Source organism: Carlito syrichta, unplaced genomic scaffold, assembly GCF_000164805.1.
Source record: "Carlito syrichta isolate Samal-C Ts95f unplaced genomic scaffold, Tarsius_syrichta-2.0.1 Scaffold297238, whole genome shotgun sequence".
In the NCBI taxonomy this organism is placed as follows: domain Eukaryota; kingdom Metazoa; phylum Chordata; class Mammalia; order Primates; family Tarsiidae; genus Carlito; species Carlito syrichta.
In genome coordinates this window covers 52,159-64,063 of record NW_007241334.1, presented here as the reverse complement: position 1 = coordinate 64,063, position 11,905 = coordinate 52,159, and the positions used below count along the sequence as shown (strand labels likewise).

Genomic DNA, 11,905 nt, shown 5'->3' with positions numbered 1-11,905 from the left:
GCACATGCACAGGATGGGACTGATGATATGAAAAGACTGTGAAAACTAAATGGACTCAGGAACCACAGTCTGCAGGTGGGTCAGGACTGTAGTCTGAATCTAACTGAACCAATTGTTTATTAAAAAACAAACAAAAATCAACATTCTCCAGAAAATTTTAAGCAGGGTCTAGAGTCTCATAACATGATACTAAAATGTCCAGAAGACAATCCAAAATTACTTGACATACAAAGAACCAAGAAAATCGAACACGTTTTACAGGGGAAAAAAAAAAAAATCAACCGATGCAAACTCCAAGATGACTCAGATGTGGGAAATATCACAAAGACTTTAAAGCATCATTAAGAATGATAATCCATAGCCGGGCACGGTGGCTCAGCCTGTAATCCCGTGCCTTTGGGAGGCTGAGGTGAGTGGATTGCCGGAGCCCACGGGTTCAAGACCCGCCTGGGCAGCGAGACCTCATCTCTACAATAAATCAAAAATCAGCCGGGCGTGGTAGCGCATGCCTGTAATTCCGGCTACTCGGAAGTCTGAGGTGGAAGGATCGCCGGAGCCCAGCAGGTCGAGGCTGCGGTGGCCAGGAGCTGCCACTGCTCTCCAGTCTGGGTGACAGAGTGAGACTCCAACTCAAAAAAAAAAAGAAAGAATGATAATCCATATAGTAAGAGTGAACACTCTTGAAATAAACAGAAGATATACCAAATAACCAAATGGAAACTTTATGACTAAAAGATACAATAGCAAATATAAAAAGTCTACTGGAGGACATAAAATCATTCAAGAATTTAGTACTGGGATGAGATCTGGAAATATAAAGTGTATTTTTTCACCGTATGAACCTACCATGATCTATATATAGTACTAGGTACAAGTGATACAAGAAGTCAAAAATTAATCCACTCCCTTCAAAAAAGTTACCCTGAAGTTCAGAGGAAGGTGGAAATGTGGGCAATTAAATGCCATGTTGACTTTGGGGTTAAGGTAGGAGTCCACATATGTATGCTATCCTGGAAACATAAATGAGCAGGTAGCTCCCACTCCGTTTGGATAAACGGAGGGGGGGACCAAGTATGATTGCAAGAAGAGACTGATTGACTTGAGTCTTCAAGGGTGTATTCAAATGGGTAGAGAAGTTAATTTAGTCAGTAAGGTAAGCACTCTAATAACAGGGAGAAGCATAAACACAACTTGCAATGGTTTGTTGGTGCATTTGTGCAACTTTAAGTAGTTTGGTTATTGGAGAACTTGGTTTTTTTCACTCTAACCTGATTTCTAACTGCTAGTTCTTACAGTACAGATTAAAGGCTGGACTCAGCTCTTCCTGCACAGAGAACAATCTGATTGTACTGGGAAATTGCTACTACTGGAGGAGCTTTCGAACAATGACTAGTGAGAATTAAATAACTACTCCAGCTCCCACATCCCTGGACAGGATATTCTGAAGCCAGTACTCCACCGGAGAAAACTCTTCCTACCATTACTTTGGGGTAGATACTAGCATAACTGGGGCTTTTCTTTTGTGGGATTTTATTTGTTTGTTTGTTTTTTACATAGGTGAGGAACCATAGACTCAGAGAGATTAAGTAATTTGCCCAAGTTAATATAGTTTTTTAGAGATAAGAGTTGGGCTGTATATATCCAACTTTTTTTTTTTTGAGTTAGATTCTCACTCTGTTGCCCAGGCTGGAGTACAGTAGTACACTCATGGCCACCACAGCCTCGATGTGCTGGGTTCAGGCAATCCTTCCACTTTAGCTTTCTTCCAAGTAGCTGGAACTATAGGCATGCACCACCATGCCTGGCTAATTTTTTGATTTATGTAGAGATGAGTTATCAGATGTTATGAAAGCTACAAAGATATAAAAGATAGAGTTGGAAGTATCTACTGTAGTTCTAAATGACTTGAATGTTTTATAAATGGCCACACAAATAATTCTTGCAATGTACAACTTTTCAGAAAGCAGACCACAAAACCACAAGAAAGGAAACATTCTAGATTTCAAAGAATATTCCTATTTTAATAAGGAGTTTTCAGAGAAAACAAATGTATGACTCATGGCTCTATATGTATTCAGATTAAATGGAGAGTAGAAAATTGTATTCTAAAACAAAATACTAAAGTATACACATACAGTGAGCAAGTACTGAACAACTAACCTAGTAGATCCTTTTCACTACCTAGCACTGGAGCCTTCATCGGGAGAAGCAGCAGCAGAGGGGTTTGGTGGAGCTTGGGGCTCTGTAGGACAAACAGGTAAGTGATGAGACTGGGCAGGAATGAGAATGGTGTCACTGACCAAGACAGAAAATTTTCTCTTCCAATGCATCAATATTAATGTGAAGTTCACAAGGTTCATCAGCTTTCAATAGTTCAAGAAAACTATTAGTCGGTGATATAAAATAGAAGTTTTTTTTTATTTATAGAAATTACTAACAAAGTAATTCATTTGGTAAATGCCTATCCATCTAGAAGAATATAGACTGATCCAAAGTAGAAACAACACTGTCTATCATCTGTCTGTCTATCTATCTATCTAATCATCTATCTACTTAGTTTTGGAGAAAAAAATACTAGACTCTGATTATATTTCTTAAATCTTACCATCTTCACAGTTATAAAGTAACCCCAAATACTTTCAGTTTTTAAAAAGAAAACATCGATGTCTTGTGACTCTGGGACATTGTCATTAGCAAACAAGAAATTGCTACACGATCATCAAAATGAAGAAATTGATATACATTTAGGAAATGGCTTCTTTCACTTTTGTTTTCTAGGTGAATGAATCAGATAAGGATTGGTTCTGAGTTTTAGAGGGAATTAGCAGTGTTAGGTGGCATTGAGTTCTTAAAGTATTTAAGAAATATCATTCTTGATGTGAAGGAGTCTTTATTTGCCTAACTGGGGATGGATTCTGAGAGGGAGAATCCCCTGTCAACCTCTAGTCTGTTAATGTTTTAAAACTGGACAATTAGAGACTGAGTCTGGGTCACATAAACATGCCATCCATATTTTGGCTCCTATTTCTGTTCTCTCAAGTTTCAGGAAAGACCATTTGAATCATTTTTAATTACCTACAAAACTTGCAAATTATATGGCTGCCATTTGCCTTTTAAATTACAATTCAAACTTATACATGCAGCCCATCATTCCATGAAAATACTCTGAAACTTTTTATTCTCAAAGGGAAACTACTTTTATCTTTTAACCTCTTTACAAATGTTCTATTTTGTTTGACTAGTGCTGCACCATGGAAACGGCTTCATTTCTCAACAAAGAAAAAAAATATTACAATAGACCAGATTCTCATGTCATTAGAAAATCCTTTGATTTTTTTTTTCATCTTTAGCAGAATTATTTCATTTTGAAGAAAAAAAAAGTGGTCTGGCTCTGCAGACAAAAATTCACGTATAAGAGAATATCTGTTAAATAAACAAAATCTAATGAGACACTTTTCTGAGGAATGTTTTTCTGTGAATTGCCTTACGCAAATCGACATGGCCCACACATATGCTGTGGTTCAGAGCAACCTTCAGGTTTCATCTTTTTGTCTTCATGATGCAACTTGGGTCTTCACTCATGCATAACAAAACCAAGGAAAAGATGTGACTTGAGTTTCCAAGTATTGTTTGTCAAATCAGTCTTCGCTATGCAAAGCTTTTGGCTCTGAATACTGAAATAGAATCTGGATGGAATGAAATTAATACGAATAAGAATCCTTGTACTTGATGGAGAAGAGACCAAATTGTTCCCTGGCCAATTTCTAAATTTGAGCATGAGCAGGTAGTGTGATTTTACTTTTTTCTTCCTTTTCATATAAATGCAGTGACTCCAACCAAGAGTTTGGTTTCAAAATTAAAAGGTTTGCTATGTTAACTTTCTGCAAATATTCATTGCAATGATATTCTGTTTCCAAATATGTGATTTGGATTTTCCTGAATATAGTCAACTCGAGTATGGTCAATGTATAAGAGTAAAAAAGAGAATATAGGATCTTGGGACTTGATGATAGAATAGGGAGATTTCCCAGATAATTATTCAGGGACTGCAAAAGGACCCTTGCTAATATTCTTGGTAGTGGGGTAAGTGGTGGTAAATTAATTGTTGCTAGGATAGTAGGTTCAGGAGGATTCCTCTGTGGTAGAAGTCATCTCCTGGTATGAAAGGGACTAAGAACCTAAACCTGACTGTAAGAGTAAGATGTGATTAGCACAGTACAGTGTTTTCCAAACTTTTCTATAGCAATGAGATTTTTTTTGGAGCAGGATTCTCACTCTGTCACCCAGGCTGGAGTGCAATGGCACTCTCAAGGACACTACAGCTTTGACTTGCTGGGTTCAGGTGATCTTTCCACCTCAGCTTTCCAAGTAGCTTGGACTGTAGGTGTGCGCCACTATTCCCAGCTAATTTTTTGGTTTATTGTAGAGACGAGGTCTCACCAAGTTGCCCAGCCTGGTCTCGAACCCCTGGGCTGAGCCAATTCTCTCACCTCTGCCTCCCAAAGTTCTGGGATTACAGGTGTGAGCCACTGCGCCCAGCTGAGATCTTTTTTTAAAGAAAAATTTCTGCTAATGCCCAATGCACAATGCAGGCAGAAGCAGGCTATTCTGGTTGATTTGGACCCATCAGTGAGCTCTGCATATGCTCCAAGTCTTGGCAAACCATTAATGATGAAACACTGGTTTAACAAATCAGGAAATCAGAGAATCAATTCAACCACTCACTCATTGCCAGACCTTAGACAATTTATAGTCTTTTTGAGTATGTGTGTGTGTGGAGTAATTCCTATCTTCCAGGACAATTGTGAAGACACATAATAATGTACATAAAGTGCTTAGTCCAGTACTCTGCCTGTAGGTAGATAGTCAATAAATTGCATCTACTCTTGTTATGCACATCATCACTCTAACCATGAACAATACCATTTACTGTGCCCCAACCATGTTCCAGGCTTCCTCTAAAGGGCTATATTTGCATTAGCTCTGAACACTGAGGCTCAGAGAGGTTAAATAGTTTCTCCAGCACAAATAATAGGTTCGGAGTCGGATTTAAGCACCAAACCTGGATTTAGCCCCAGAGCTCAGTTACTCATTATTAATAATAAATTGCAGAACTCAGTGTATACCTCTGTAAGTCAATCTCTCTGTATCTTAGCTCTTTCTCACTGCATTAGGGTTTTCCAGAGAAACAGAACTAATAGATGTGTATGCATGCATGAATGTGTGTGTGTGTGTGTGTGTGTGTGTAGAGAGAGAGAGACTTACACAAACTGGGAAAGCTGATGGTGTAATTTAGTCTGATTCTGAATATCTGAAATTTGGGAGGGGTGGGTATTTGGAATTAGAATCAACAATCAATTCATCATGCACTGAAGACAGCAAAGATTTTGGGTGGGATGGGGTAGCCTCTCTAGATTTTGGTTCCCCTTTTATGCTCTTTGTGGCAGAATCAGGAAATACCATAGAATGTTTGGAGATTTGGGGGGATTCTATATGCTCCTCTTTATCTGAAAGTAATGAATGGTCTTCTTCCTCCTCCATCACATATGTCATCTATCTAACTGTCAAATCCATCCATAAACTCCATATTAAAATTTAAACTTATCTCCTACTACAACCTAAAATAATACTTCTGCCATAGTCAGATCAATCTCTTCACTGTCTCCTGAGACTGCTAATGTATTCCCATCTCATTCATTCATCAAACATTTGTTAATATTCTTTGTGTATGAAGTATTTTGCTCACAGAATTCAACAGAAGGAAGACAATAATTATAGCTTACATTTATTGAATTTTTGGTATGCACACTTGTAATAATAGCAAACATACATTGAAATTTACTATGTGATAGGCACCAGATTAAACACTGCATGGGATTTATTTATTTTGTCCAACAACTCTATGTTGCTTTTCTTATCCCTATTTTATAGAGGAAGAAACCAGGGCAAAGAAAGCAAGTGCCTAAGGTCACACGTGGTAAAGGAGGGAGCCTGTTCTTTCAGTCTGATAGTAGAAGGTGCTACACAGTCCTCAAACAGCTTTAAGACTAATGAGAAGATATGATCTACACAGATAATAGAAGCACATGGTGGTAGGCTATAAATGCCCTAATACAAATACAAAGTAATATAGGAGTTTTCCAAAAAATAGGGATTGCTTCATTCACAGATCATCAAAGAAAGTTTGTGCAAGAGATGCAGTCTGCCTCAGGACTTACTGTAGAGATATTTCATGCATATTACAAAGGAAGCAGGAAAGTACAAGGTGGCTTTGGGAAATAGAATTTAAGATTTGTTTGAGGGCAAGGTAGGATATGAGATTTATAAGGCAGATGGCTGCCAGGTTAGGGAGGGCCCAGAGCCAGGTGTTCCTCTTCATTCAGCAGGTGTTAGGCGGAAGGAACGAAGCAGAAACCACAGGCAAGCTCAAAGTCTACATGGAGAAGGGAGGTCAAAAGTCAGACTCAGGTAAGGAAAACAGAGTTTAAGGAGTTTAGAAAGGAAAGCAATTGGGCTGGTATGAATGCAATATATCAGGAGTCAATTTGGTAGAAGCTGAACCATGATGTAGGAGCCCAAATGGGGATGCCAAGAAGGGAAATGAGCCAGTGATAGGGAAGGAGAGAGGAGTAATAACTCCAGGGCCTGAGTTTTATTTTGGGTGGAAGACTGCTCAGGAAAGTGTGATCCTGTAATATCTCTCTCATTTTCTGGGTATCTTAAAAGCACCTCCTGGCTTCTCACCCTAGGTCAGGGAACTATGCCCCTTGTGGTGCCTGAGGGAGCCTAGCTTCACAGAGATCAGTGTGGTTCAGAGAGAAGAGGGCTGGGAGGCAGTTAGGAGTTGCCTGCATTGTGCTGTCTCTAGTCCGAAGGGACTTCAAGAAACTGCGTGTGGCAGTAGACTCAGCACTGATGTGGTTATTGACTGATTCCCTAAGGGATCAAAGTGGAAAGTCATGGGGGAAACAGTGCAAACTTGTGCCTCCGAGCCTCCACAGCAAGGGGAAAGGCTGTGCTACTGACAGAGAGATCAGGAAGGTGAAATGATTTGGGGCAACAATCAAATCAGTTTCAGATACAGAGTGACACATACAGGCAAGTCTTCCAGGTGAAAATGTCCAGTGGGCAATAGAAGATGCAGGACTGGGATTCTGGAAAGAACTGGGCATCAGGGGTATAGCTGTCTGGAGAGGGGGAGGTGGGGAGAGAGAGAGAGAAAGAGAGAGACAGAGAAGAAGAAGGAGAAGGAGGAGGAAGGTACAATGGAGAGAGAAGAGAATTCATGACAGAATGGGGACATCCATACTTGGAGGAAGACATCTGGTGGAGGAAATGGTAGGATGGTTCCAAGGGCTTAACTGAGTCAAAGCCTTTCTAAAAGGCAAAGAGGATGGAGAACGAAAACAGGCTATGAGATTTGTTCTGGCAGTGGGAAGTTTCAAAAGGAGTAATTTCTTGGGCTCTTTGCTAGCAAGTGACCTCTGCTTACCCATCTTCTCAAATAATAAGCTTTCTTCGCAGTACTACTTTTCCATTTGGTATTTCTTGACATTTCAGTCATCATCTACTCCCTGTTCCTTAGAGACCCAGTGCCTCTGGCCTGTGTGTGCAACTCCCTGCATTTTTATGGGGTGGGAGCCTCACAAGCTTCCACAGCTGGATGGAAGAAACTTGACAGCTTTTGCTTCCCACCTCGGGGATTACGGCAGCAGCCTCCAGACTGAGAGATCTGCCTTGTTGTAGACCTCCATGGTACCTTCTCTGTAAGGCAGCCAGTGTCATTTAAAAATGTAAATCGAATCATATGACAACCCTGTTTAAAGCCTACAGTGGCTTTCTACTACTCTTGGAAAAGGAATCCAGGCTCTTGGACTCCTGGCCATGCCTATAGTCAGCCTGGCCCCCCTCTCAGACTTCTTATCCCTCCACCCTCATCACCCAGCAACACTGGCTACTTCTATGTTTTGAGGCCTGTACACTTTCCGCTCCTTCTGCTTCAAATGTTCTTTCCCAGAAATGCACATGGTGTCCTCTTCCTGAGCATTAAGTCTTAGCCAAACAACCTCCCTTCAGCAAGGCCTCCCCAAGCACTCTAACTAATGTAGGACATTTCTCATATTGCCCTCTGCAGTATTATCACCCTGTCTTCCCCATGGCACTTGTCAGGAATGAAATGATCTTATTTTTGTTTGTTGTGTTTTCTGGGGATCTTACTCTTCATCCAAATCTTTATGAGTAGAAATTCTTTCTGTCTTGTGCGCAGCTGTTTCCAGCACTAGAAGAGTTCCTGGCAAACAGAAGGTCCTTCATCAATATGCTCTGACTGCCTGACTCAAGGCTTGTGGGCAGCCTGGTGCCTCTGAGGCCTGTTCTCCAGTCACTCCCTCCACCAGGCCCTCCTGACACTTTATCTAAATCAGACTTTCTGTGTTCTCTTTCATAAAACCTCATTATCTCCTTCAAGGCACTTTCACTGGTTTGAATGATAAATTCATGTGTTTAAATTCAGTCTCCCCCACTAGACTGTAAGTTCCAACAGGGCAGAGACCATATACGATTTAGCCATCATTGTATACCCAGGCACATACTAGGTGCTTGATTCTTTTAAATTATATTTAATGAGAATTAAAATATCCTGAGTTCCTTCTGGGTTTAACCACAGGGTAGAATATTAAAAATATAGCTGTGTAGAACACCTTGGGGAAATTGAGATTTTCTTGCCTCAGCTGGTCTGGGCTCTTACATGGTGTATGAAGTTTATCAAACCTGCTCTGATCTAGAGGAAGACATGTGTATCCTCTTCTCCAACAAGACAATTTGATGGAGGGGGTGGACCTAATTACCCTATCTGGTGATGAAGGAGACCGTTCTCCAAGGTGGGTGGAGTGAAGGCAGCCACCTGGGTCCCATCTGAGCAGGGAGCCTGCTGGCCATTGTTGTGAGGAAAGACAGCTTCTGGGGCCATGGCTGGGTGGATTTTAGCACATGAAATTTGGCAATTATTTTCTTCTGTCCAGTTATGTTGATGCAGATTTGTACAGTGTTCAGGTGGTTCTGATGTGAGAAGCTCCAGCTGCTAAAAGTAAAACAAGAACAAAAAAGAGTGGTCAACAGGTCATATTTGTGCCAAATACCTAACTCAGACTTGGGGCCAAGGCATTATAAGGCAGCAAATTCAATGGAATGGGCCCTTTGAGTCAGCAGCAGACTCTGACAGTGACTTAGCCCATACAAGCTGCAAAGGTAAGCTTCACCAAGCCTGGGATTCTAGTTCTTGTTTGGAAAGTGGGCTAATAGTACTTTCTCTCTTATTTAAGGTGCTGGGGGAAGATTGGTATGGTAGTTGGTGAACTGAATCCCCATCAGCTAGCTGTGTGCCCTGGAGCAAACCAAGGTACTTCTCTGAATACTTAAAATGAAGGCGTTGGTGCATGGTTTTGAACTCTGAAATGATTGCACAATCAAGTTTCTCATTGAGTGCACCCTTCCTATATAGGCTGGGCACAGTCCAACTCCACATTCCATTCCTCGTACCAGTAGGATCTCCTCTCTGATTTGCTGAGCCCGGTCTCCTAACTGGAACTCCAACTCTGCCACCTGCTGCCTCAGGGCCTCACGTAAAGTTTGCAGTTGCTCAGCCTCCTCCCTGCAGGCAAATAAAAGAAAACAATCAAAGTTAGCAATCACCCCAGTGCAATCTTCCATTGTCCCTCTCATAATATAGGTTCTTCCTTTGAATTTCTTAAGAGAGACTATCACCTTGTTTGTCTCAGCTGCAGACATAGATATATTACCTGGGCAGATTGTCCTCTTTTTTAAAGAAACAACACTATTGTAGCATAATTTACATATTATAAATTTCCCCTGTACAACTCAATGATTACAAATTTTTAATAAACTTATGAGTAAAACTCAATGATTTTTAATAAATTTACTGAGTTATGTAATCATCAGCACCATCCAGTTATAGAACTCTTCTGTTTCCCCGGTAAGCACCCTCATGTCCCTTTACAGTTAAATCTGATTCCTATTCCCTAACCCCAGGTAATAAAGGACTAATCCACTTACTTTCAGGACATATTTTTAATCTATGTGAAAGTAATGCAGATTTTTCACAACTCGATTACCTCCCAACATTTGCATTTGCATGAGCCCCATTCACATTGGTTAAAGACATCCTGCTGGCAACACCTCTGGCTGCCAGTCTTCTGACCTTCTCAAATAGCTGCAGCCTTCAAGAATAAGTGTTTCTATCTAGCAAATGGATCTCATAGACTCCCGCTGAGGAAGCAAGAACAAGACTGTGAAAGCAAAGGAAAAGATGGCCAGATTTTCGCATTAGCCCTGCTCCAGGGTGCTCATCTGTCCTGCCCTGATTACCTTCCTTGCTCCAGGTGTGTGGGCTGGTACTTACTTTTATGGCTCCCTTAGATAATTACCTTTCCTCCTCGGACATGTCCCTGGAAAAGAGTGCCTGCTGTCTTGTGAGGTGCTGTTCCATTTCCTCTAAATGTTCCCGGAAACTCTGGCATAGCATCTTCATGGCTTCCATCTCGTGAACTGTGCACTGAGAACAATCAGGAAGAACTGAGATGCAAGTATTTTCTGATTCACTATGAGAGCTCACCACAATGGAGCTCACCTGTTTGCGAAGAAGTCATACTAATAATATAAGGGGAAGAGAACAGGGAAAGCCCAACCCCTGGGTTCTCAAAGCAACTAGAAACAGTAGTCATTTGGGAGAGATGGGCTATGGTTCTTCGATGGCCCTTGGGTGAGGATCATTATGTCCCACAGGCTGGAAGGCAATATGGAGGAATAGTTGATATAGAGATACAAGAATGTAGACAGAAGAGAGGAACGGGGGAAGGACCAGAGTGAAGGCTCGTGCTTAGAAAGGTTGAATCCTATTTATTTTGTTTAATTTTGGCTCTGAGTACCTTCTCACTCTAAGCATCGCTATCATTGAACACATTTGTTCAGATGCTATGTATTTGATTAAAGACATCTGCTTAGAATATTTTTTATTAGTCACTGCCTTGCTTAGCCACAGTTTTTGGAGGTTGAAATCCACAGCTAACACACCCATCCAGAGTAAGGTGGGCAAGGGTTAGGTATCCCATCTTCTCCAGGAGTTGGAATTTGGAAGAGTTCTGTCTACCCTCTCAATGCTCCTCCCCATTGCTCCTGATATGAATGAGCCTCTAAATCTTACCGCTTTTTAAGACAATGCCTTTGCCTTGGTTTCCTAATTTAAATATATTCTTGAATCAACTGAGAACTTCAGAACTCTTCACATATAACTCCTTCACTAGGAGACCTGACCAGACTCTAACACGGATCCTAGCAGCACAAATCCGTGTTCTTAAGATGACTTTAGAACCCTATTCTTTTTTTTTTTTTTTTTGAGTTGGAGTCTCACTTTGTTGCCCAGACTGGAGTGCAGTGGCTGCTCCCGGACACCGCAGCCTCTACCTGCTGGGCTCCGGCGATCCTTCCGCCTCAGCCTTCCAAGTAGCTGGAACTACAAGTGCGTGCTACCAGGCCCGGCTGATTTTTTGATTTATGGTAGAGATGAGATCTCACTGCCCAGGCGGGTCTCGAACCCGCGGGCTCAGGCAATCTTCTCACCTCAGCCTCCCAAAAGCGCGGGATTACAGGCTGAGCCACTGAGCCCGGCTAGAACCCTATTCTTAGTATGGTCTTCCATTAAAAAGCCAGTCTGAGAAAGCTCAACACTGCCAGGAAAATGTATTGTTTGCTCTAGCCAACACCTGACATAGGCCTCTGACTTCTCTTTCTTTGAGCATTTATTAAAAGGGGTTTACTGCCGGGCTTGGTGGCTCAGCCTGTAATCCTGCGCTTTGGGAGGCTGAGGTGAGTGGATTGCCTGAGCCCGCGG

The 11,905-nt window shown here is 41.5% G+C and overlaps 1 protein-coding gene across 1 annotated transcript in view; it reads right to left on the bottom strand.

The window, feature by feature from the left end:
* Positions 1 to 5,772: 5,772 nt before the first annotated feature.
* Positions 5,773 to 11,905, bottom strand: part of CCDC129 (coiled-coil domain containing 129) — a 14,752-nt gene continuing 8,619 nt past the window's right edge. Inside the window, exons 3-6 of the mRNA XM_008054623.2 lie at positions 10,443 to 10,570; positions 9,538 to 9,649; positions 8,847 to 9,079; positions 5,773 to 6,433 (exon numbers count right to left, since the gene is read on the bottom strand). Coding sequence (XP_008052814.2) covers positions 6,427 to 6,433; positions 8,847 to 9,079; positions 9,538 to 9,649; positions 10,443 to 10,570 — 480 coding nt within the window. The 3' untranslated portion in view covers positions 5,773 to 6,426. The remainder of the gene's footprint in view (positions 6,434 to 8,846; positions 9,080 to 9,537; positions 9,650 to 10,442; positions 10,571 to 11,905) is intronic.